At 44.1% G+C, this 27,505-nt stretch overlaps 1 protein-coding gene across 2 annotated transcripts in view; it reads right to left on the bottom strand.

Moving 5' to 3' along the window:
* The window catches only part of Jak1 (Janus kinase 1), a 132,488-nt gene that overhangs the window by 5,748 nt on the left and 99,235 nt on the right, over window positions 1–27,505 (bottom strand). For both annotated transcript variants that reach the window (XM_047540320.1, XM_047540331.1), the window contains 12 exons: window positions 26,845–27,030; window positions 23,405–23,562; window positions 21,089–21,212; window positions 18,871–19,057; window positions 10,191–10,297; window positions 7,370–7,513; window positions 6,526–6,613; window positions 5,039–5,166; window positions 4,314–4,449; window positions 2,432–2,583; window positions 1,024–1,174; window positions 785–879 (listed from right to left, as the gene is read on the bottom strand). In XM_047540320.1, coding sequence (XP_047396276.1) covers window positions 785–879; window positions 1,024–1,174; window positions 2,432–2,583; window positions 4,314–4,449; window positions 5,039–5,166; window positions 6,526–6,613; window positions 7,370–7,513; window positions 10,191–10,297; window positions 18,871–19,057; window positions 21,089–21,212; window positions 23,405–23,562; window positions 26,845–27,030 — 1,656 coding nt within the window. The remainder of the gene's footprint in view (window positions 1–784; window positions 880–1,023; window positions 1,175–2,431; window positions 2,584–4,313; window positions 4,450–5,038; window positions 5,167–6,525; window positions 6,614–7,369; window positions 7,514–10,190; window positions 10,298–18,870; window positions 19,058–21,088; window positions 21,213–23,404; window positions 23,563–26,844; window positions 27,031–27,505) is intronic.

Genomic DNA, 27,505 nt, shown 5'->3' with positions numbered 1-27,505 from the left:
GAGGACTGTGCTTATGAAACTGCCCAGCACAGACCCTGGCACACAGTGGACACTCAAGATGTGCCACTCTTTATTCAATTAACAACAGAAGGTCTGTGAAAAGACACAGATCGCAGGAGCCTCTGATCATGTTAACTACTGAACTCCCATTCAAGGTCCAAAGGAAGGGCTGGGGTTGCGGCTCAGTGGCAGAGTGCTTGCCTAGCATGTGTGAGGTCCTGGGTTTGGTCCTCAGCAGCATATAAAAATAAAGGCACTGTGTCCACCTACAACTAAAAAATATTTTTTTTTAAAAAAAAAGGTCCAAAGGAAGGCTGAGAGTCTAATTTTGGCACTCTGTGTAATAAATCTATCACTCATTTAACCCATTTTGTCTCATTGTCCCAGATGTGGTATACCTATAAAAACTTAAGCAACAAATATATGACTTCTGTTAACTTTGAAATTATTATTATGCTCAGAGAATTGAAAACTTGGGTTAAAGAGTTTCACAGGGTCCTTATTCCCTAACAGAGATTTTTCTATTTCCTCCCTATCTCCCCTCTGCTCCACAGAGAAAGATCAAGTCTCTGGAGGGAGCAGACCAGTGTCTGGTGTATATGTATAGAGGTGTGCATCCCAGCAGGCATGTGGGTCAAATGGAGTGTGCTATAAGTGGCCTCCAAAATGCACAAAGACGCTTTCTCTTATAAAGTTAGGGAGAATAGGGAGTGGCTTTATGCAGAGGTGATGTGCAAGCAGAAGATGCCGCCAGCAGCAAGAGCCAGCAATAGGTGTAACTTGCCTCTCCCAAGTCGCGGATCCTCTTTAGGAAGCGCTTTTCAAAATGTGTGGGATCTACCTCAGTTGCTGGTTTTTTTTCTGAAACAATGTCTGGATCTAACAGAAGAGAAAAGAAAACAAATTTTAAAAAGGCAACTGAGGGTTAGGGATGCCACTTCTGGCTTCCACACATCTCCCCTCTTCCCCAGCAGCGCTCTAGGGTTGTGGATGATCCCGGTTAAGCACTGCACAGCATCTTACTCTGCTCTTCAAGCTTGTTAATGTCCCTCATGATGGCTCGGAAGAAGGGTCTCTGATTGGGGTCATAGTTCATGCAGCGAGTCATGAGGTCGGCCAGCTCCTTGCACGATGGTGTCACTGGTCTGCACCGGCTTTCATAGAATCTCTCTTTCTGTAAAGAAGAGGAACATTTGGAAGAAACTAAGGAACCACCCTTAAACCCTGTCACCTCAGCTGAGAAGCCCTTACTGATCCCTAATTTAATTCCTGGCATCTCTGCTGAAAGGTGGACTTTTTCAACACAGGTGTTGATGAGGCCTTATTCCAGCATGGGGAAGTCTCAGTCCTAATACTAAAGTAATCCAAATTCAAGGAAGATGGGGTAATACATTCCCCACATCCCAGTCCCAAGACGCTGCATTCCGTGAAGTCAGGTGGCCTTTCTGGAATACAGTGTGGCAATTTGTATATCAACCTTCAGATTCTTCAAGCTCTGAATCATTAATTTCAATTATTGAATGACTCAGATATTAGCAAAGACTTATGTACAAAAGTATTCCCTGCAGAATTAAAACATTGGAAATTTGAAAACAACAAAAATGTCAAATATAAAATTAGTTAAGTGATAAAGTCAATACAACTCAAATTTATAAAAATTTTATGACTTTTGAATAAGAAAGTTCTCACAATGTTAAAATTTAAAACATGGGATTTATAACTATATCTAACATTGCCCCAATTTTATTTTTAAAAGATACAAATAGACTGGAAGACTATGCCATTGTTTTAATAGTGATCAGGTATGACGGGGATGACTTTTTTAAAAAACTGTTTCCTGTATTTCCCAAATTTTCTTCAACTATTTATTGTTTTAAAATTTAGAAATAAATTATTGCTGCCACTTTAAAAAATTCAGTGAACACTGCCCTCCAATTCCTACCCTGCAGCTAGACCCCAAGGGTGCTAGATACCATCCGTGGAACCTTATTATCCTTATTTCAGCCTAACTCCCCACCTCCTCCTAATATCATCAAGGGAAGGCAAAGCTTGTGTCTAATTTATGGGGATCCTCAGCTTTTACCTAGGACCCTTTACCTGGTATTCAGCAGACACTTGTGTGTTCATTTTGTTGACTAATAGGCACTTAAAATCTCAGATAAATAATACTTGAACAATCTTCTCAGCAGTGATTATATGTCTATCAGTCTACATATCTTTTTACTCTTCACAAGGAGCACACAATTTTTATTTATCCCTATTTACAGATGATGAAACTGAGGCTCAGGGAAGTTAAGTTATATAGCCAGCAAGCCTGTAGGAAAGACTCAACTCAAGCCCATCTTTTCCTATGGCATGAGGCTTCGTAACTCCTGGGCAGTCCCTGCTTAGTGATCTCACCTACCACATTCCCTGGGAAACAACCACATACCTCAATCAGCGTCTTATCTTTCAGGGGGATCTCGCCATTGTAGCAGATTTCCCAGAGTGTGGTTCCAAAGCTCCATTTGTCAGCAGCCACGCTCAGGTTCTTAGAGTCTTCAACACACTCGGGAGCAATCCATGGGATTCGTTCTATGCACTCTGGAGAGAGAAAAGACTTGACATCAGCTTCTGGGATCACCTGGGAAGCTAAACTTTGTCACAACAAGAAGAACCTGACCTAATGAAAAACTTTCTGGCAGTGTTCTCAAACATGGCCTGGCCACATGAGTCCTGGGGGGACCTGGTGAGATGTACTGCCATCCAGGCCTTGTCCCTGGCACTTCTGATCAGGACAGCAGATGGCTTTGTTCATTGCAATCTCCCCAGGAGGGTCAAGAGCAGTCAGTCATCTGAAGTCCTAGCCTCAGAGGCAGCAGAGCATCCCCCAGCCGGGCCATCACTGGGGGCTGATGGAATCAGGAGATCACGTAAACAAAGGCGCAGGAAAGAAGAGGCAGCCAGGAGATGAGGCCAATGCACACGGCAGACCATTTCTCAGCTGTGTTGTTATGTTTTATGTTGGTTTTCCTTCATTTGGGGAAAAGACAAGAGAAGAAAAGACTAAGGCAAAGAAGTCCCATATCCCTTTCTTGTGGCAACCTCTGTGACCTGTTTCTGGCTTCTAACCAAGGCCAGAGACAGAAATCTCAGCAGAGATCTCTGCCATATCTATGAAAATGCCTATCAGCAAGCTCAGTGGTCTCCACAGAGCAGCTTCCCAGCTGCCCAGGGAAGGAGGGTGGCTCCTGAGCCCAGCACTCAGACCCACCTCACTGTCCAGCCTTCTCATGTCCTTCCTGGCACAGTACATGCCCCTGGTGCCCTAGGAGGATGTGCCTCTGGTCCCTTGCTATAGCCATCTCACTGACCTGCAAGACCCAGATGAAATCCCATCATCTCCTTCAATCACTCTGTCCCAGTAGATGCCCTTTCAGCCCCCTTTGGGTCCCCACAGCATTTCCTGGGCACTGCTGGGTCCCATTCTGGAGGCATCAGTGTTTCAGGCCCTGAGGACAGGACCCTTCTCAGCCCCAGGGGTGTCTCCCTTAGGACTGGTGAACAATGGCCACATGTTAAGCATGCAACAGGTACCAAAGGATGCCTCCCATCCCCCTCCAAGGAGCAGAGGATCAGTTTCATTTGAAAGGACTGTTTTTCATTCCACCTTCTCCAAACCCAGTCTGCTCCTTGATTAAATCATAGAATAAAACTCAATATACTGAGTTGATCAAAACTCAATGCTAAAGGCAAGACAGGCCATGAGAGGCCACCAGAACCAGGTCCTAGGACACTGGTCCCCTCAGGTGGTCCACCAGGTTAGGAGACACAGCAAGACCTGTATAGCATGGGTTTCGGTCTCAGCTCCTGGGGCTGCCCTTTCCTTTAAAGCCTGCAACTCTGCACAACCTAACTCGCAGTAAGGACGTGAGACCACAGCAGTCACTTGATAAAATAGGCTGGGGTGCATCCCAAACTGCTCACTGCCTACAGCAGAGTTCCAGAAGAACATAGGGGAAGACCCAGAGAGGAAAGACCCAGGAGGCCTAACTCCCGCTCTGACCACCCCCTGGAGCCCATGGTCCCATGTGTTACCCCAGTCCCTTGATTATCAGGCCTTCACCATAGGGACCTGACAGCCTTGGCTGGGCTATCAGGGACCACCCTCCTGTCATTCTATGTCCCCATGCAGGGCACAAAAGGAAGGAGTACCATACACCTGTTTGCTGACCCCTTCTCTAAAGAGAGGCCTGATCCAGCCCTGACCCTTCTCTCTGCCAGCCAGACCTCTGGCTCAGACTGGGTGGCTGTGGGGTTGGGAGACAACTCACCTTGCCTTGATAGTACAGTGACAGGGATTCCAGGGTCACTGAGCTTGATGAATGGGCCAATTTCACTGTCAATGCCCTCACGGGCCAGAAGGAGATTTTTGGTACACACATTTCCATGGACCAGGTCTTTATCTTCCTATAAAACAAAAGGTACATCTGATAAGGTGCCCGTCTTTCCTCTCTGCACTCCCTATTTCCACCCATGGCCCCTCAGATCATCTCTCCCTACTCCAAGCACAGCCATGCTCTATAGCCTGGCCTTTGTAACAATGATCTGCATCACTTAGACACATCGTATAATGTCCCCTGGCTTCAGTTTTCTCATCAGTGAAGCACATCTCACAGGGCTTTGTGAGGATTAAAGTGACTAGAATCTGTAAAACACAGGAACATGACAGCACCCTAACTGCTATCTCTGATGGATGCTGGGAGTCACATTCATTCCCTCAGCAAGCCCTGCACTATTCCTAGTCGTTCTGCACATTGCATCAGTCCTCTGGCAAGACACCATTTTCCTCTGAACAGGATTCCTAAGTAGCCTGCAAACCAGCCCAAATTACTATCTTCACTAAGCACCAGGCACATCTGTGTTCAACCAGAGAGCCCTGATGCCTGGAACCCAAGCACAAAGTCTCCCACTTGCTTACCAGCACCTCCTTCCTGCCACCCCCACAGGAACATTCTGGTTTCTGCTGGGGATCACCACAATATGAGAATATTCTTACCAAGTAACTCAGGGCACTGGCCAGCTGTTTGGCAACTTTGAACTTCCATGGTGTAGTGAGGACATCGCTTTTCCGGTGCATGAAGAGATCCAGGGGTCCCCCCTCCACAAACTCCTCCACCATGATATCTATAGGCATGAAAACAGCCACATCTGGAACCTTCGTCTGTCCAGGACAGTACTTTGCCTTATCCCCTTACAAGAGCCCTCTTTAGTTACACAGATATCCTTGGGAAGTACAAGTGACAGAGAACTTGAGTTGGACAGACCTGGGTTCAACCCCAAGCTCTTCCATTAATCTGGGTGACCTTGAGCAAGTGACAACCTCTTTTGAGTCTCAGCTCCCTCATCTATAAATTCAGAGAGGGCTGGGGATATAGCTCAGTTTGTAGAGTGCTTGCCTGTCAAGCACAAGGTCCCAGGTTCAATCCCCAGCACAACAAAAAAAAAAAAAAAAAAAAAAAAAAAGAAACAAGTATAAATTTAGAGATAGCAATTCCTATACCTCACAGGAGTCTGGGCAGGGCTAAATGTGATGAGGCATGGAGTCTTAGTTTAGTGCCTGACCACAGAGAACAAGGGCTTTGAAAACAGTGCTGTCAATATTGCTACTCGTTTTTTTGTTTGTTTGTTTGTTTGTTTTGTTTTTGGTACTGGGGATTGAACCCAGGGGTGCTTAACCACTTAGCCACATCCCCAGCCCTTTTTTGTATTTTAGAGACAGGGTCTCACTGTGTTGCTCACTGTGTTGGCTTTGAACTCACCATCCTCCTGCCTCAGTCTCTTGAGCCCCTGGGATAAGAGGCATGCACCACCATGCCTGGCCTATTGCTACTCTCACCACACACTGCTATACAGAGGTCGGGTCACTCAAGTGACAAAGGATCCCCCTCAGCAGGACTCATGTAAGTGCACAGAACGGTCCACACTACCGCATTTCATAGCAATATGCTTGGGGTCAAACAAAAGTTGTTCTTCTTCCAAATTTATACGTCAGAAATTCAGAGGCAGAGGCCACCTGTTTCTAGAAACTTCATTCCCAAGACAGGTGAGCAGCAATGGCTGAAGGCCCACCTCTCTACAGCCTGCCACCAAGAGAAGGTAGAGCTATTCGTGTTTAAAGGCAGCCAGTCTCCTCAACAGGCTGCCCAGCTGCTTGGGGCTTGCGCTCTGTTGTCACTGCCCCAATTTCTGCTACTCTCTCAAAGAGATGACCTCATCTTACCTCAACCTCCTAATCTAGCATAGTGTGGGCCCAGAGTGATAAGAAGGAAGTCTTAAAGAAATGAGTGAAAACAAAATGGTTTTAATCCCATGGCCACCACCATTAACTTACACAAAGGACTTCCTGAGTACCTTGATGTTTTCAATTGCCAAAAGGCAAGAAGCCTGGGCACCATAAGGGAGGAATCAGCAACCCCTACCTCCAGAGTCTTTACAGGACCCACACTCCCCAGCCAGGGCCAGCCTGTGCAAGGACACACTCACTTTCCACGTCTCGGACACAGACGCCATAGAGGTACACGATGTGTTTGTGGGAGACCTGTCTCATCATGCTAGCTGCTTCAAAGAAGGCCTGAGGGAGAACAGGACAAAAGAATATCTGGAGTCAGCCCCCACTGCTGGGGAAAAGCCCATGAAACCCAGGAAAGTTCACCACTAAAACCACCCTAGGTCCTGAAAACTGATCCCCTGGCCCTAAATGATTAGAGGCATTGTCAAGCCTTGACCGTCAGGCCAATCTGGCTGGGATGTGGGATTTATTTAGAAAACCCACCAGGAGGCTCAGCAAGGTTGCTGGGACACGATAATTGACAGTCTTTCCATCAGATACTCTTGCCTGCCTCTCTCTGGTCCTTTAAACTTTGGGGAAAACAATGTTTAACACTACATTAGAATAAATGGGAAACTGAGATAGAAAATCTTCATCCCAATTTGGCTGTTTCCTTCCAACATCCTGGATCCTGTGAGATCCTGGGTAAACCATGTGAGTCCTGTGAGCTTTCAGTTTCCAATGGGAGCCCTGGGCTCCATCAGGAACTCTGAGACCACTCAGCTTGTTCCAGGGCTCCAAGCACTGCCTAGGGGCCTACAGGTGGGACGGTGAGGCAGGAGGAAAGGGAGGGGACAGGAAAAGTGTGAGGGGCTGCCCAACCCACCCCATCTTCAATCCTCCATCACTAATTCTACACACAAGATCTGTCTGAGATTGTATTAAAGAGAAGAATTCTGATTGAAAGGCAAGAGTGAGAACCACTAGTCCAAAATGAGGGCAAAGGTTCTTCCCAACCGACTGTACTTCCCTGGCTCCAGAAATAGGGGAAGTACTTGCCAGAGAAATGTCCCTGTGGCTGGGGTCTAAGACTTTGAGTATCACTTTTATTCTCTTCTCTTCAGCAGCCCCTTCATCGTCCTTGTAATCCAGCAGGGTCCCAGAGTAGATGTGTGTTCTTGTGCCTCTGCCAAGGTGATCACCCTGAGGGAAGAAGCAGAAGGTCAGGTGACAGCTCTTACAGTTGTGTGATGTCCAGACTCAGGGAAGAGTGTAGAGAACACTCAACATGGAAGGGATGAGGCAAAGGCAAAAAAGCCCCAAAGCTCACAGCTTCATCAGGTCCCCAGAGGAAACAAAAAAGCAGTTGAACCAAATGCAGTTGTGGCAGTTCTTGGGTCCCCAAAAAGAGTCCCCATATTCCCTAACATCTTTTTGCTTTTTACCTTGAAGACCAGTCAGTGGCCAAAACCAATCCTGACCTATCACAAAACTGCAAGAACTGCATCAACAGTCAGCCATATCCAGCCCACCTCAGGGCTCCAGAGCAGACACAGGGAGGATCTGACCAGGTTACTCTTCCACTCTCAGGGTGGGGGACAAAGTGAAAGGACTTGTAACTCTTTGCTTCACTGCTTGCTAGCTGTTAACTTGGGACCATTCTTTCACCATGTATAATCTTGCCCAATCTCTGTAAACAGGGATAAAAATGGCACATGCCCGATAAGGTTGTTATAAGAATCAAAAAATGAACTAGATATAAAGGTTCCTAGTACAGACTCCAGCACGTGGTGGGGCAGAAACCCATCACTGGACCCATATATTTTGCTATTTTTCACAGTGGAAGCATTCCCACCTATCCAGTGTGTGTGCACATGGGCATGCGTGCTAAGCTTTAAAAGAAGTGATACAAGTTACGCCTGCATGTGCCCTAGCAGTCCCATGGCAGAGGAGGTATGAAGATGGAGGTATTGCTACAGTATGGCCCTCAGCTTCCTCACACATGAAAGAAGACTAGTGAGTGGCAGGAGGACTAAATGAGATCGCTTATGCAAAACCCTTACCACAATGATCTAATGACCCCTCCAGTTTGAGCTTCTAACTTCGAATTTTTAAATTCTTAATATTTGGAAATTAAAGTGTGATTCATGAAACTTATGCAATGTTAAGGTGTTGACATTAGTCCCACAAATTTGTAAATCAAAGCTGTATTATTCTATGATCCCAGGACTCCTTATAAATGCAGAAAATGGATTGTTGTAGATACCTAAGGAATCTATCCCCCTAGAAACAAACTGTTGATCATGTATATTAATTATCACAAACACTACCATTTGTCATCTGTCACAGCAGAACGGCCATGTATGTACCCTATCTGCTCTATCCTGGCAAGGTCCTCTAACTGTTCATTAAAGCTGCATCTGTCATGAAGTGATCCATCAAGGTTATAGGAAGCTGTATTCCCAAAACATTCTGTAAAAGCCATATGCTTTTAGAATAATTACTCTTACTCAGAAGGGTAACTTATTTCAGTGGCCAGGTCTTGGCATCATGCTGTCAGTATCTCTCAGCAACCAACAAAGGCACCTGCACGTGCACTCCAGCATCCTTTCTCACTGTTCCCTCTGCCTCTGCAGTTCCTTGTTGCTCATCCTATAGGACTCTTTGGTGCTCCTTCCCCGAGAAGGACATCCTGTCCTCCCAATGCTAGGTCTTTGATGTTCCCATTTCTTGCTATAATCGACGACGTTAGGCAAACAACAGTTCTTCTCCTCCTGCTGGAGTGCAGGCCAGCTGAGAGTAGTGACTTACCTGGCATGTGTAACTGCTTTGTCACTGTTGGCTAAATGGATGTAGAAGGCATGGAGATTGAGGGTTATCAGTTCAGAGGCTCGAAGACAGAAAGAAGGCAGACCCCAGAATGTGTCAAGTTCTAGAGTGATGACAGGCTAGAGAACTAAGGTGTTGGGGATTATAATCTTAGGACACAGCTCTTACCATCACCAGAGGAACAAAGAACAATGATGGACCTTCAGCGAAGAAATCTGGATTCATTTAAAATGGTCCACTAATAAATGGATCCAGGCCTGCTACCCTCCCTTAGGCTCCTTCACAGCAATGAGCCCATTACTTGCCCTCCTGCCCCTCCAAGGTGTTACTCTCTTCCAGAGACTAACTGAGGTACTGATTCCTTCTCTCTAAGGCTGCTGGCCTGCTCTCTGCTTTGACACTCCATCCTCTGGCTCTATCTAATAGGGCTGGGGAGAGGGGCTGCTAACAGAAAGTGGGGTTTTCTCTGGATTTCACACCCCAGGGCACTCTGGGCCTGCCTAAGGCAGTAGATTCTGGGGAAAAAGCCTCCAAAGGTTGGGACACTGGTCTGAGTCCCCATGATGGATCCAATTCTCAAGCTAGTTTTGTCCTGCCACCTCACTGAGTTCTTTGTTCTCATATCTCTGCTCCTTCTGGAAGCACCATCAGAAAGAACAGGAATAAAATCTAGAAATGCTGTCACAGCACTTTGTGGGGCAGTGAGGGACTTCAGTCTAGGCTCCCAGTGGAGACCAGTTCCTGATGCCCATTAGTGCTCCCTTATAACCAAAGGACCCTCTACTCCAGGTAACCTAACCCCATATACCCGACTAATCCCTTCCTTTAAGGCCAAGTGTCTATGAGGACTATCAGCAAGCAGGTAAGAGGGATAATGCTAGGTGAATTCCTTTTAACTGTGAAAGGAAAGACTCTTTTTCTTTTTCCACTAGAATCTCCCCAAACCCAGACTTAATATCTCTATCCCCCAACCCCCCTGCAAATATTCAGACTGCTCTCCTGTGGGGAGTCAGAACCAAAGCTGGATCCCAGGCCTGTGGCAATGACTCACTTGAACAATATCTTTCTTGAGGATCCGATCAAAACTCAGCTGGCTCATGGGGTAGACAGGCTGCCACTCCTGGGCCTTCTTGGTGGCCACCAACAGATTGGAGATTTCTGTGGAAGAGATTGGAGAAGTGTAAGAATAAACCCTAGACAGTCAATGTGTGCTAAACTCTGGGGTTTGCTGAACAGAGTTATGTGCCTTTATTGATTCATTCAACAAATAATTTATGGGTAAGTACTTAATTCATGCCCTCAAGGAACAAAGAGACTAATAATAGAGTCAAAACTAACCAAATAATCAGCCTATCAAATGGAAAGCTATAATTTGTTCAGCTAATCTACAGGACAGACCCAACATGCTCTAAGGTCCATAGAGCAGGACTGTCCTCGTCAGAAGATCAGGGCGGATTTCCCTAAGGAAATTAAAATTTAAATCTCTAAGAATGGAAACTCCAAGAAGTCAGGGACTGTGTCTAGTTTATTTTCTGTTCTGCTTCCATATCCTAGTACATAATGGGTGCTCAGCAAGTATTTGGTTTTTGTTTGTTTTTATGGTGCTGGTGCATTCTAGGCAAGCACTGAGCTACACCCCAAACCCTCAACAAGTATTTGCCCAGTGTCTGAATGAACAACTGGGGGTGACCTGATGGAAGAGAGCTTGGGCCTCAGGAGTGCTGGAATCCTGGGAAGGGGTTTGCTGTGGTTTCATGTAAGGAGAGGAAAGGCAACCTAGAAGAAGGTGCTGTCTGAACCTCGGTGGGCCCAGCAGTGCTGGCACCAAGGAGTTGCTTCCCAGTGCTCCCCAAACGTGTAAGTTAGGGGTGAACCATCCTTCAAATTCTACTGATTAAAACAGCAGCCCAACATGACAGTGCACCAAGCCAGGGCACTGGTGGCTAACTGGGAGTTTAAATCCACAGAAATTGTGTTTCCTACCAAGAAGCCAAGAAGAAGCACTGGAGGAAGTGAAGACCTTCCAGATACAGTACTGTCCCCAGGGAGCCCCTATGATGTATACATGGTCACTGAATGCATGTGTTTCTTTTAGCCAAAGCAGGGTCATTAGGGAAGTGGTAACTCGCAAGTACTTTTCCCTCTTCTGCTTTCCTACAGTAGAAGACAGGAAAGAGTTTGGGGAGAAAAATATGGCCATTCAAGCTTAGATTCTTGGATTCTTAAAGGAGATTCTCAGTCAAACATCTGTAGCAATCATGAGGCAGGGCCACAGAAGCTGCACCGATAAACTGGCAAGCGACAGCTGCTGAGCACTGGGTCCCCAAGTGGGCCCCATGACTCCAACTCTCACCACCTTCCGAGTAGTGTCCCCCAACTTTTTTTATTTTAACCTCACATTTTCTGACTGCTTTCTCTGTGCTGGTCATTGTTCTTGGAGCATTGCACATACTAACTCCTCTATTCTCATGACAATCCTAAGAAGTCAACTCCTATTACTTCTTATAAATCGAGAAAAGGAGACTTGAAGAGACCAAATGACCTGTCATAATGTAGTTCACAAGCCTCAGACACAGGAGTCACACTGAAGTCAGAGACCTCTCTAGTCTCTTACCTTCCCAAAACATGGTTCACCACAGTTGGGGAACAAATATGAGTTCCAGAATTGGCTGCAGGCAAAGGCTCCCTGTCACATCTTGGCCACGGTGTTTTTCATACTATTTTTCTGATTCTGCCCTGCCCCCTGGGTAAAATTCCATTAAACATGCAACCCAGCACTGCCATAAGGGAGGGAAGGCAACAAAAAGGGCCACCAGATTGGTGTCCACAGGGTAGAGGCTAGGCAGCAGAACCATGTGGGAAGTCAGGAAGGTAGGAAAGGAGCTGTTAATGGGTTGGTTATTTGTATGGATGCTGCAGGGACCACGGCACTGGGGTCAATGGTGTGAGCAGGAAAGCCATTTAACCTCCATTTAACCTGTTTTCTCACTAGAAAATGGAGGTAACAGTTGTGTTCTCATTGGGTCATTATAGGGGACAGATGAGATAATGCACAAGAAGGGCTTTCTCCAATGCTTGGCATGCAGCAAAAATTCTATCACCACTAGCCACTGTCATTATGACCAGTCACCACCAGGATGGCCCTTGTGCAACAGATGGTGTTATGGTTTGGATGTGAGATGTCTCCCCAAAGCTCACATGTGAGACAATACAAGAAGGTTCAGAGGAGAAATGATTGGATTGTGAAAATCTTAACTCAATCAGTGGATTAATCCCCCGATAGGGATTAACTGAGTAACTGAAAGCAGGTAGGGTGTAGCTGGAGGAGGTGGGCATAAGGGCATAGCTTTGGGGTATATATTTTGTATCTGGTGAGTGGAGTCTCTCTCTGCTTCCTGATCATCATGCAAAACACTTCCATCCACCACACTCTTCTGCCATGATGTTCTGCCTCACCTCGAGCCCTGGGGAACAGAGTCGGACTTCTATGGACTGGTATCTCTGAAACCATGAGCCCTCAAATAAACTTTTCCTCCTCTATAAATGTTCTGGTCAGGTCTTCTAGTCACAGCAGTGAGAAGGCTGACTAAAACAGATGGTGAAGTCCTTAACATCAGAGCTGAAGGGAAGAGAAGTCAAGTACCATGCCTGTCTCCACAGATGAGGGTATGAGGATGGTGGTGGGTCTTTACATACTTTTACCATAGTCATCCTCACACATGGAAATGGGTATTGGGCTGGACAAAGGACAGAGGTAGTGGCTTTGCTTAGCCATCATATCAATTCTGAGTAGCATTCTGCTTTTTCATTTTGCCTTTATTTATCCCATGATGAATTTCTAGGTGACATATAATTACTTTTTTACAGTTGTAGAGGGACAGCATGCCTTAATTTTGTTTGTTTGTTTGTTTTTTTGGTTTTGTTTTGTTTTGTTTTAATGTAGTGCCAAGGATCAAACCCAGTGCCTCACACATGCTAGGCAAGTGCTCTGCAACTGAGCTACAGTCCCGGCCCCTCTAAGTTGCATTTTCAAGTGAGAAACTCAGATCAGGGTGTCTGGCTGTTGGCAGTCTGTTACAAGAGCAAAGGAGCTGAACAACCTCAAACGACACTCTCCTGTTGCATTTTCGAGATTTTACCACTTCTCTAATTTGCAGGTGGCAGAGGGAAGAAAGAGAACTTTAAGCCTCACATAGTGGCCTCCTCCTTAGTCTCCCCACCACCAGGCCCTCCTCTGCCCTTGCCTTCAATATGAGGAGAACTGGTCTCTGCCCGGAAGTCAGGCAGACTGAACTGCATCTTTGCAAAGACAACATAATGTGGTGGGCAGGGATGGGAAGTTGGAATGAACTGACCTGGAGTCATACAAGGTGAGTTCAAATCCCCACTTCTCCTCTTACCACAGTGGATATTGGCCAAGTATCATGGGGATAACAACATATCTGGGTTGTTTTGTGGATTAAAAGGCTTAAAACAGGAAAGCCTGTCACACAGCATCTGGTAAACTATAAGCTTTATTAACAAGGTAGCCACTACTACTGTGATTTATGGTCACTATTATAACTACTTCTGATACTGTTAGCCATGAAACCTGGAGCAAGAAAACCGAACATCCCTGGGACTCAATTTCCTCACCTTTACAACAGCTATAAAGAACTAGTATGTGGGTGGAAGAAATGAAATATGCATGCCAACTGCCTGGACAAAGTAGACAGGCGCCCATCAATATTATATGGCAGTCACTGCCACAATTATCACTTGATGGACATTACTGTCACTATCTCTTTGCTGGGCTCTGTGCTTCCCATGAGTCACAGAGTGGTGAGTGAGACCCAGACCCTGTCTTGAGAGTTCATAAGTGAGTGTGGAAGGCAGACACAAAATACCCTTGGGCTGAGCTTCAGGAGCCCCAACAGAAGTCACATGTGTAACTCTGTTCCTGAGCTTCTCCCTCCACAGCTACTGGCTCCTATCTGGGACTCCTAGGGGTGGTATCTATATCAGAGGACTCCTCACTAGAACTGTGCAAAGAAATCACATCCTATGCCCTCTTTCGCCACTCCTATTCAGTCCCCGAAACCCTAGCAAGAGCAATTTAGATAAAAGAAAGAAATTAATTAAAGGGATATGAATAGGAAAAGAAGAGCTCAAATGATCCCTATTTGCCTATGACATAATTCTATATTTAGAAGACTCAAAAAACTCCGTGAGAAAGCTTCTAGAAATCATAAACAAATTCAGCAAAGTAGGAGGGTATAAAATCAACACCCATAAATCAATTGCATTCCTATACAATGACAAACTGCTAAAAGAGAAATCAGAAAAACTGTCCCATTCACAATATAGCCTCAAAAAAAACCCCAAAAACAAAACAAAACAACAACAACAAAAAAAAACACCACCACCACCAACAAAACCACCTTGGGAATCAATCTAACAAAAGATGTGAAAGACATTTACAATGAAAACTACAGAACTCTAAAGAAAACAGTTGAATAAGCCCTCAGAAAATGGTAAGATCTCCAATGTTCTTGGATAGGCAGAACTAATATTGTCAAAATGACTGTACTACCAAAAGCGCTATACAAATTAATGCAATTTCTATTAAAATTCTAATGACATTCTTCATAGAAATAGAAAAACAGACATGAAATTCATTTGGAAAAATAAGAGAAGAGGAATAGCCAAAGCAATCCTTAGTGAGCAAAGTGATAAAGAAGGCATCATAATACCAGACCTTAAATTATACTACAGAGCTACAGTAATAAAACAGCATAATATTGGCATAAAAACAGACATCTGAAGACCAATGGAACAGAAGACGCAGAGATATACCCACATAAATACAGTTATCTTATACTAGACAAAGGTGCCATAAATATACATTGGAGAAAAGACAGCCTCTTCAACAAATGGTGCTGGGAAAAACTGGAAATCCACATGTAGTAAAATGAATTTGAACCCTTATCTCTCACCCTGCACAAAACTCAACTCAAAGTGGATCAAGGACCAGGGACCCTGTGCTTGCTAGAAGAAAAAGTAGGTCCAACTCTCCATCATATTGGTTTAGAATCTGACTTCCTCAATAAGACCCTAAAGTGCAAGAAGTAAAATCAAGAATCAAGAAATGGGATGGTATCAAGCTAAAAAGTTTTTTCACAGCAAAGGAAACAATCAAGAATGTGAACAGAGAGCCTACAGAATGGGAGAAAATCTTTGCAACCTGTACCTCAGATGGAGCATTAATCTCCAGGATATATTAAAAAAAAACTCAAAAAACTTAAGACCAAATAAACAAATAACCCAAGCCACGAATGGGCTAAGGAATTGAATGGACACTTCACAGATGAAGAAATATAATCAATCAACAAATATATGAAAAAATGTTCAACATCTCTAGCAATTAAGAGAAATGCAAATCAAAACTACTGTAAGATTTCATCTCACTTCAGTTAGAATGGCAATTATCAAGAATACAAGCAACAAAAATGTTGGCGGAGATGTGGGGGAAAACATACATTGTTGGTGGGACTGCAAATTGGTGCAACCACTATGTAAAGCAGTTTGGAGATTCCTTAGAAAACTTGGAATGGAACCACCATTTGATCCAGTTATCCAGCTTCTTGGTTTATAACCAAAGGACTTAAAATCAGCATACTACAATGACATAGCCACATCAATATTTATAGTAGCTTCACTCACAATAGTCAAAGTAAGGAACCAACCTAGGTGCCCTTCAACAGATTAATGGATAAAGAAAATGTGGTGTATATACACAGTGGGATATTACTCAACCTTAAAGAAGAATGAAATTATGGCATTTGCCAGTAAATGGATGGAACTAAAGACTATTATGCTAAATGAAATAAATCAATCCCCAAAAACCCAAGTCCGAATGTTCTCTCTGATATGTGGATGTTAACCCACAACAAGGGAAGGTGGGGAAGTGAAGAACAGAAATCTACTGGATTAGACAAATGGGAATGAAGGGAAGGGGGGTAGGAAATACAGTAGCATTAATCGGATAAAACTTTCCTATCCTTGTATGACTACATGACCAGGGTAACTCCACATCATGTACCACCACAAGAATAGGATCCTAATTAGAATATGTTACACTTCATGTATGTATAGTATGCCAAAATACACTCTACTGTCACGTATATCTAAAAAGAACAATTTTTTTAAAAAGAAATCACATCCTAGACTCCATTCAGCGTTCTCTATTCCTGTGGATGCTGTTCTCCACTTCCTCATTGTTATGGTTCAGATGTGAAGGATCTCCCAAAAGCCAGAGACAATGTGAGAAGTTCAGAGGAGAAATGATTGGGTTCTAACAGTCTTAACCCAATCAGTGATTGATCCCAATAGGGATTAACTGAGCGGTAACTGAAGTATGGCTGGAGGAGGGTATGGCTGGAGGAGGTGGGAACTGGGGCTTGGCTTTGCATACATAATTTTATCTGGCAAGTAGACTCTCTTTCTGCTTTCTGATGATCATGATGTGAGCAGCTTCCCTCCGCCATACTCTCACGCCATGATGTTCAGTCCCACCTTAAATCCTGAGGAATGGAGCCAGCCTTCTATGAACTAAGACCTCTGAAACCATGAGCCCTCAAATAAACTTTTCCTCCTCTACAATTGTTCTGGTCAGATCCTTTAGTCACAGAAGTGAAATACCTGACTAAAACACACATCCTCACCTAGAGACTACAAATTCCTAGAAGAGGAAAACCTTTTTACTATCTGAAAGAAAAGACTATGTGAGGAAAGGATTTATTGTGCTTTAAGGTTTGAACGTGCTCTGAGGTCTCATGGCCAACTGACAGATGTTTTTGCTTTTGCAGAACATCTTCAAGCATAAAAACAGGCTGCATTATCCCTGAGGCTGGCAGGAAACCCTATTTGATCAACAAAAACACAAGTCCTTCCTCTTCTACCAAGTTCAGTGATGAGCCCCTGGCCGAGACCAAAACATGATTCAAACATTCAGAACCCAGACCCCTTTGTGTCCTGGCACTGTTTGCTCTGCCTACCCATTACATGAATACTCACAGACAACTCCCTTAAAAGAACAAGATAGTCTTGAACAAAGATTCCTCCTCCAGCATCTTCTGCTGATGTGGTACTGGGGCCTCAGGAACATGGTGTAGCCCCTTCTTTGAAGCCTAACCTCTTCTAAGGGAAGAATATCTGACCCATGCAAGGCAGTACCTTAGGGTGGGAGAAAAACAAACACCTAATACTTTCGGGATCTGGCATCAGGTTAAACCTGGCACTCAACCCCTTCTCTTGACCTTCAACAAGACTCACTTCACTTATCTGGGTCTCAGTTTTCTTATCAATAAAATGAAGCTCTTGACCCCTAAAGTATCCTTCTAGACCTCACATTCTGAGAGACAATGAATTCTGCAGAACATCATGACACTGTTCATGAGGCTTTAAAAGGAGCAGCTGGTTCCTTCACCCTGTGTACTGATTGTACCCTGATCCTTCTATGACCCCTTACTGCTGCCCACTGAATAAAGTTTCAGCTTCTTGGTATGGCCACCAAGGCCTTCTATGATCCAATACCTAACCACTCTTCTTTACATCTCTACCTTCACATCAGCATCCCCCACTCTGGCCTTCACTGTACCCTGAACACGCTCCTGGTTCTGTTAGGGAGGGACATACTCTCACCTAACTGGCACCTCCTGCTTACCATCTAACACACAGTTCAAGATACGCCTCTTCTGTACACTCTCAATGCTACAACTCAGGGATGTTGTGCATCCCTTTCTGCCCCCAAGGGCATGATATATGTGGGCTGATTTAAATGCCCACCACATATTACAATGACATAACTCACATGTAACATTTTCCACATTAGCCTGAAAATCCTTAGAGAGCAGGGGCTGGGTCTTAGGTTTCTGATTCTTTACATTTATCGCCAGTCTTGACCCACAAAAAAGAGTCCCAGGAACATTTCTCAGATAAATAAACCAATGACACAGGGTTTTCTCAAAATACTTCATCTTTTTAGAGAGCAAAGAAATAAGTGTCTGCTTACTAATCCTAAACCTGCTTCTTTGTGCAGCCCAGCTAAGATGTTGAGAAAAAGTGTGTTATGGTTAGATTTTAGGTGTCTCCCCAAGGCCCCATGTGTAAAACAATGCGAGAAAGTTAAGAGGTGAAATAATTAGGTTTTGAGAGTCTTAACCAATGTATTAATCCACTGATAGGGATTAAATGGGTGGTAACTGTAGGCAGGTAGGGTGTGGCTGGAGAAGGGAGGGCATTTGGGGCGTGCCTTTTGGGTTTATACTTTGTGGAGAGAGGAGTCTCTCTCTCTCTCTGCTTCCTGGTACCATGTTCCCAGCTGCATTCCTCTGCCACACACTTCTGCTATAACGTTCTTCCTCACCTCAGGCCCTGAGGAATGGAGTCTGCCATCTATGGACTGAGCCCCCAAATAAACTTTCCTCCTCCAAAATAGTTCTTGACAGGGTTTTTGGTCACAGAGGTGAAAAAGTTGACTAAAACGAAGTACATCTTTTCTACAGAATATGCTAACGCTCAAGAGGTAAGATTTGAGTTGGGGGTTAGACTTGTAAGAAAACTCAAAGAAAGACACCTAGAACCTGTGGGGAGGGACCATTCTTTTTAACCCAGTCAACATCTTTTGGTCCATCAACAAGGGGCAAAAGACATCACTGAGGGGATGCAACCTGGCCTTGGCACAGACGAACCTCGAGGCTTGGGTTGGCAGCAGCGCTTCAGCACAAAGCTGATGTTGTCGGTGCGCAGGATCTGCTTCTTGAGGTGGCTCATGAGGCCTTCCAGGCTGGGGAAGTTGCGGTCCGAGCCATGCAGGCTGTAGCGGCCCTTCTGTACCTCGATCTGAAAATTCTTGAACTGCTTATGGGTACCCAGCACCTGCCATTCAGAAAAATGACCAGAAACTACTATTTAGAATGGTGCCAGAAAAATGTACCATGGAAATGTAAGACTGATATTAGGGGACGCCGAGGAAGATCAGAGAAACTCTGCACCATCTCTGTAACATTTATGTACATCTAAAATTATTTGAAAATTAAAAATTTATAACTAATAAACCAACCAACAAATAAGTAAATAATAAAATGGGGATCTAGAAGAAGGCACTGATAAAAGAGAGTTTACGCTATGGGCACAGAGAACAATTATTTCTACAGAAGCATCACTTGGTCTTTTTACCTACCTGTAAGTTGAAGTTCACAAAAACACCAACCTCACAGGATTGTTGCTATGGTTTAATGATATAGTGCATTTTAAAGCTTAGTACTTACTTTACAAATACTATGCATGAAGTAAGAATTACAATAGAAAAACTCATCCAGGAACTTGCACAAACTAAGTTTCTCCAGGCTGTGAATCTATCTGAGAACTACATTGAGAGCTGGTATTTAGCTGTCTGTCCAGGTTTGAGGTTCTATGGTACCACAAAAAGGGAAGTATAAGCATAAGTTGCCCTTCATAGGCTCTTTCTATACAAAAAAACTATTTTAGTGGTTATGAATGAGGGCCAGGAAGACCTACTTACGGCGTAAAGAAGGACATGATGTTTATTTAAAATCTCAATACCTCAGTTACTTCATCTGTATAATGGGAAAACCTTGCCTATCTCATATGGTCATTGTAAATCTTATCTAAGAACATGTAGGTAGAATGCTTAGCACAGTGCCTAGTGAGCTAGGATAAGCAGAAAGATTAGTCATATCTGTTTCTGTTCTTTTCCCCAGTAGGCCGTGTCACACAATCACTGACTGATCTCCCTGGTACAGCACAGGTTGATTCCTCCTCAGGAGGAGGCTGGGCTGTCTCATGCGCACATTCATCTTATAAATATTAAACTTCCTTCAAAGACTGCTGAATAAGGAGGACAGGCATCCTGTGAAAGCAACAAGCTGAACAAGTTCTGAGCCATAAAGCTGGTATTAGCCCTGAGGCCGAGCTGTATGGGAACACCCCCAGGCAGGCAGTGGCCCTTGGGACTTTGCCCAGGACACCTGGTAGCGCTGGGTTCCTTCTGCCATTTCCTCTTTCCACTCCTGATAAGAGTCCAGTTCTCAGGGGCTCTCTTTTACTTTTCCTTCCCATGTCTGAGATCTACTGTATATCATGGCTGACTTCCAACTCAAAGGCTCCTCTCTCCTCCAGTTCTCCCAGTCCAAGTTGAGCTCAGCCAAGACTAGTGAAATGTATATGGAAAAACTCTAGAAAATTAATTGTTTTCTAAAATATTCCCCTTTGCATTTGAAAAAACAAAACAAAACAAAAACAAAACAAAAGAAAAACCACATGAACAACAAAAGCATTTGAGTTCCAGTAAAGTAAAATCAGTAATTCTGGCTAAAATTTTAGCCTTTATGATTCCCCTCATATCGTTCTCAGATTCTAGCCACTTAAGAATGTCTAATAGACATTTACTCATTGTCAAAACATGGGACACCAACTTTCCTGATACAATGTATGAAACTATCATTTGGGGAAACTGTTAGGCCATGCTTGGGCACTTGTCCATGTCACAGAATGCTGTAGACAGACAGAGTTCTGGGTCTGGAATGATCCTGGTACTGATCCTAGAACAAACCACTCTAGATATACTAAAGATCACAGGTGTTCAGTGTGAACTGGTTTCTGGTCATGTTCTACCTTCTAGAGCCACAGTGCATCCCTGTCATGGGAGGAAGGAAGGGAAGAAGGAAAGAAGGGCCATGAGGAACAAACAATATGGAGTCTGTTTGCTCAGGAACAGTCTCCTTTTGAGATTGGGATGCCCCCTGAAAGACCTTCCAGGGATTTTCTCAGACACACAGGCTTTCCCAAGCTGGTCAAGAGTAGTCCTCTCTGCAACAGATCCTGCACTGGGTTGCCCTGAAAACCGTGTGAACATATGACTTGGCCCATACCAGTGTCCTGACTGACCTCAGACTTTTCAAAGCAGGTGACAGTCATGAGGATGTTGTCAAAGTCGGTGCAGCTCCACCTCAGCACGTACATCCCCTCCTCGTTCCCTTCTTGCCGCAGCTTATTGATGGCATATTCTGTGCTGGAGAAGGAAGTAGGTAAAGGGAGAAAGAGCTCATACCTTAGCACTTTAAACCCCTGGGACCTCCACTTCCCTGAGCCTCTGTCTTTAGGAGCTGCCTAGGATCCTAAGGTCCTCTCTGACATGATGCAAGTGGAGATACTTAAGAGCCAGGAGACAGACTTGAGTCTACAGCACTAAGAAGAGGACTCAGCCTGCAGCCTCCTAAGCCACTGGGAACTGCTCGTCCCCAAGTCTGCTTGTCCCCAGGCACCCCAGAGATGCTGTCTCTGGTTCTCACCAGAAGAGTGACCCCTAAAGCTGTGATAAAGAGCTGCCAATAATGCAGCAGAGGGATCCTGTCCTCAGCCTTCCTTCCACAGCCTAACTGGAACATGAGCCTCCTAGAAGTGGGCATTTGGGGCTGTTTTGTTTATTGCTATATCCCCAGTAACTAAAACGGTCTGCTCATAGTATATGCTCAATAAATAACACACTGAATGAATAAATCCATGAGGACAATGTTAGAAAGGAATATGCCTGTCTTACATGCATTTGCATTCCTGGAACCAAGTCCTGGCACACAGAGGGCACTGAACACTGACTAAATAAGTCCCATGTAGAGGTTGGTTATTAACACCTACTTAGTGTTGCTCACCAAGTGTTGGTGAAAGAGGGCTATGGTGGTCAACGTGCTTTAGAAAGGCAGAAAGAACTCTGCAACTGCACCATGATCTTTGACTCCTTCATACTCCTTTGCACCTGCTGATCCCACCTCCAAGACCCCCATCCCCTCTGTAAGACCTGGTAACCATCACTGATTCTTGGATGTTTGATGCAACTTGAGTGCTGCCTACTCTGAGAAAGCTCGTTAGGCAGTAGGTGTCAGCCTCCCACAGAACAGGAAGCAGTTACCCACTCAACAAGGACTCGCTGTGTGCCTATGATGTGCAGGCCTGCTGTGCTGCTGAGGCAAGCAGGGAGCAATACAGACAGTGCCCCAACCTTCAGGGAGCTCAGGTGCTGGAAAGGAAGGATAGTCAGACTAGACACAAATGGACACGTAAATTAGCACAGGACACATGCAATCACAAATGCCACTAATGGAAACAAACCAGACTGACGCTACCAGGGAGAGTGGGATGGAGAGGGGGAAGAGATTTTGTTACTTTATATAAGGTGGTCCTGGAAAACCTTGGACAAGGTGGTGACTGGCACCTGAAGGAGGCATGTGGATCCTATAGGAAGGGCACTCCCAGCAAAGAAAAGCAAGTGCCAGGGCCTTGGAGCACAACTGTGGATGGGACACTGGAGGAAAATACTTTTATGGCACAGGGCTCCTTGCTTTATAATTTTTTGTCTCTGTCTTCTCCAATGAGCCAGTAAGCATCTCCAGTCCACACTGCCACCAAACTACCTGTCACAAGGTAACTGGGGCAGGAAGAAGGTAGAGGGCATATCATGTGGAAGACAACTGAAGAGATGGTTTCCTGGATTTACAGAAACACAGCAACTATGTCCCTTTTTCTGAGAGCAGCAGCATGTAAAGTACAATGAACCCCTGTTGACTCAGGCAGAGTGCAGAGAGTAGGGAGGAGTTAGAGAGTGCAAGTGCAACTCCCTCTCAGAAAGGAATGCACATCTGTCACTGAGAGAGTGACAATCTACTGGCTGCCTAGGTAGTACTCAGCACCCCATCATCAGAGGTATATGAGTATAGGTTACCAATTCTGAGATGCAGGTGGACTTAAGACATTCCATAAAGCCCCTCTGGTCTTAAGACGAGTCATCCTGTGCCATTCCTCTGGCACTTAAGAACAAACTGACTCAGGATTGTGTTTACTACACGGTCTGATGCTGAGATCTGCATCCTATTTTTTGTGGATCATCCACAGGGTCTGACATGGGGTGGGGGCTGTTAAAAAAAGGGCAGCTGCTCAGTGAGTTCTAGAGAGGTGAGGGGTTAAACTGAGAGTAAAGAATCAATAGGAGGGGAGCTGAGGGGCTGCTGCAAGGACCAAGGTAGATGACAGGAAGGCTGGCCAAAGCTCAGCAGGGATGAGAAAGAGGGTACCCATGAGTATCAGCCAACATGGTCAAGTGCTCCAGTGTAAACAATAGACAACACTTGGGACTGAGGAGACCAGACTTGCTGCCACTAAAATATGCTCTCTCTTCACACCAAAGGCAACTGAAAGCATTCTAGAACCAACCAGATTGGACCGTGACAGCCATTCTGTATGTTGTGGACTATCAATGGGGGAGCCACATCGGTGCAGAGGTAATGATGGGCATCAGCTGTGAGTCGGAAGTAGCCATCAACCAGGGACACAAAGGACAAGGCCTCCTCATGGGAAGAAAGCTTCAGTTCCTGTAAAAGAGAAGACAGTGCCAGTTATATCATGCAGCTACCACTGTTAAGTGGCTGACTATGGCAGGGCACACAGTGAGAAGACATTTAAACAGTATGGAATGCATGACCCCTCAGGACAACTCTGTTGATGGCTACTGTACCCCCTGCATTTACACAGGACTTGATGGTTAACACACTTTCCCATCTATTATCTTCATGGGAACCACCAGATAAGGGGACAGTGTGCTTGTGCATGGAGGGATGGAGGCAGGGAAGAATAGGTTCAAGAATATGTACTATTTTTATAAAAACAAATAACCTGATCAATAAATGAGCTAAGGAACTAAAAAGACACTTTGCAGAAGAAGAAATATAATTGATCAACAAATATATGAAAAAATATTAAACATCTCTAGCAATTAGAGAATGGCAAATCAAAACTACTCTTAAGATTCCATCTCACTACAGGCAGAATGGCAATCAAGAATATAAGCAACAATAAATGTTGGTGAGGATGTGGGGGGAAAAGGTACATTCATACATTGCTGGTGAGACTGCAAATTGGTGGAACTGCTATGTAAAGCAGTGTGGAGATTCCTCAGAAAACTTGGAACGTACCTACTATTCCACTGCTTGGTTTATACCCAAAGGACCTAAAATCAGCATACTACAATGACACAGCCACATCAATGTTTATAGCACTCCATTCACAATAGCCAAAGTATGGAACCAACCTATGTGCCCTTCAACAGATGAATGGATAAAGAAAATGTGGTATATGTATACAATGGAATATTACTCAGCCTTAAAGAAGAATGAAATTATGGTTGGAGTTGGAGAGTATCATGCTAAGCAAAATATGTCAACCCAAAAAAACCAAAGACTGAATGTTTTTCTCTGATATGCAGATGCTAATTCACAATAAGGGGGGGTGGGGCCAGGGAAAAATAGAGGTACTTTGGATTAGGCAGAAAGGAGTGAAGGGAGGGGAGCAGGTATGGAAGTAGGAAGGATAGTAGAATGAATCAGACATTATTACTTTATGCGGAAATATGATTATATGACCAGGGTGATTCTATATCATGTACAACCATAAGAATGAGAATTTATGTATGATGTGTCAAAAATGCATTCTACTGTTATGTACAACTAATTAGAACAAATTTAAAAATGGTCAAATATTGACAACCTCAAATGATTTAACATAATTGCTACATGTCCTTGGCAGGTTACTTCAACCTCACTGTATCTGCTTCCTCCTCTGTAAAATGGGGAGAATAATCTACCCACTCACAGAGTTGATATGAAAATTGAAAGAGCCGAGATCTAAGAAGTATTCTGAATAGGATGTGCCTGGCACCTGGTAAGGGCCAAGGTGTGTGAAGGAGCTCCCATGTCCCTCAACAGCCCTGTAACTTGGCAGAGCCGGCAGGTGAGCTGTGACTTAAGAGAATGGGAGCACCAACAGGCAGCCAGATATGACTGTCAGCCTGGGCAGGTAGGGAAGGCTCATAAAATATGTACCCTGTCTGCAGCTTCTCCCTCTGCCAGGTGACTGAAGGACTCGGCCACAATGAAGAGTCACACTGCGGAGAGGCCAACCTCTCCCTTACTCCCTGAGAGTCCCTAGGGGATGATAATGCCTCAGAAACCAAAGAAACACAGGCCAAAATCATAGGCTGTGGCCAGGCAGCACTGGCAAGGCCTGCCATTTTCTCACTCTGTGACTCTGCAAGTTTCTATGCCTCTCAGGTTTCCCATTTGAAACAGAGCCAATATCCTTCCATCTAAGGTTCTTTCAAGGACTAAATAACGTAGGCTTAGGACCTTAATATTGTAAGGGTTAATAACACAGTTATAGCATATAACACAGGATCTGATGTCTATAATATGCTCAATAAATAGTACCTACTATTATTTTCTCTCTTATTCTGTTTTTTGTCTTTCCACCATCATTACTCTGACCTTTTCTACTCCTCTCTTTACTTTGTTTTTATGTTTTTTAATAAAATTAATGCCTGGGGTTTTGCTTGTTCTGTTAAAAAAAAGAAGGAAGACAGAATAAGATAATTAAAGCTACTTCTATTCCCATCATAAGTAAACAGCTGCTAATGCTTGATTATTTTTCTAAGAGAGAAAAAAAGAGTGTGTGTATGTGCCTCTTAAATTTTTTTAACGAAATTAGTACCAGTCTATAGATAATGTTCTATATTCTTTTTTTCTTTAATTTATAAAGCCATTTTTCCAAATCATATACAATTCAGAAATTTGGTTGTATAATATTCTACTACTAAAGTGAACTGAGACCTATTTTATTATTCTTCTAGTAGTTGTATTCGAAATTTTGGCACTGTAAATATTGCGGGAGTAAACATTCTTATTCATTAACTGCTGTCTGTAGCTCACATTGCTTCTGGAAGAGATTCCTAAATTCTTGAATGGAAGAACATATAAATATTTTCTAGGCTTTTAACACATATTGTCAAACTGCTTTCCAAAAGGGTATGCCGAAGACAAGTGACTGGATATGAGTAAACCTGTATCCTAAAACATGTCACCAGGTTCTTCCTTAGCACTGTGTGTTTTCTTTTTGACATAGTATTTGCCAAACTGCAGGCAAATCATGGTATTCCCCTGGTGCTGACTCTTTGTTTGTAAGTGTGCCCTGTCTCGCCAGCCTGTCCTCTCCACATGTGGGCAGCTGTTACTTCCCCCAATGAAAACATATTTATTTTGGCAGAGTTCCCACTTCCCTGCCAAACTGGCCTACTTGTCTAGATTATGTCCTCAAGTGATACCAAAAAAAGAGGAAGTGAGATTGAACACCCCTTCTTCTGTCCAAAAGTGGCTGGGTGTGCCTGACACCCTGCCACTGTGGCCTGCCACTTGCCTTGTGGTCTGCTGAGGTGCCAAGAGTTGCTCCCACCCATCTCATCCCAGATGACCCACTGACTTGGCCAGGAGGCCACACAGTGCCCTTGGTGAAAATGCTGATATGCATTTATTTTCTTCATATCTGCTAAATTTTGTGAATTAAATATTGCTGAAAAATTTTTGGGTGAAAAATAAATCCTAAGGCAGATTCAATTTTCAAGACTAAAAAATGGTATTGGAATGTACCAGTGTTATCTTAAAACTGGTACTGAAAATATCCCACAATGGAGACTTGTTGACTTAAATCAAATAATCATCAGATTTTCTCTTTGGGACAGGAAGTGAAGATCATATGCTGCACAACTGTTCTTAGCAATATGTCCCTCTCATCACCAGATCCAGATGAACAGCTTCTGGAGCACTTACCATTTTTTTGTTGTCCTGCTTATTGATGCTGACTAAAGACTCCTTGATTACAATGTGAGTGATTTCAGGGAAATAAGAAAAATTGTTCCATTCTTCCTGGATTTTGTTTTTCTCCTCATCCTTCTTGTGTTTATTTTCCAGTTTTTTCCGCTTCAGTTTATTTTTTTCCTTTTCAACAGGAACAACCTGATAAGATTCATAAAAGTGACAGAGTTAAAGTTGGCTTTCTCATTTTGCTTCTGGCAATGTTATGCAGGGGCTAGGCCCAAGGTGGAGAAAGTCAGTAGTCTGGATGTACAGAGCAACTGGGGGAGCTGTGGGCTTAGGACCAGAGAACTGAGACACATCAGGGAATCTTGGAAGAGATCTTGATGAGAGCACTGACTAAACTCTTCACATGATATATACAATGTGCATGTAAACTTGGAAAGGGACATAATTGCCCCTTGGGCACATATGCACAATCAGGCTGCCTCACTTGCAGTCAGACATGTACTTCAAACATGGGCAGAGAGCACATTCTTCCCAACATGACTGGACAAGAGCTTTCTCCTTCTACTATTAATTGTCCTCATCTGTTTACAGTACTGAAGTGAACATTTTCAAGAGAAGATTTGAATAATCTACACGAGTCTAAATATGTTGTGTAGAACACACTCTG

The sequence above is a fragment of the Sciurus carolinensis genome, chromosome 1 (assembly GCF_902686445.1).
Source record: "Sciurus carolinensis chromosome 1, mSciCar1.2, whole genome shotgun sequence".
Lineage (NCBI taxonomy): Eukaryota > Metazoa > Chordata > Mammalia > Rodentia > Sciuridae > Sciurus > Sciurus carolinensis.
Note: the sequence above shows the minus strand (reverse complement) of the source record. Positions and strands in the feature narration are given on the sequence as shown.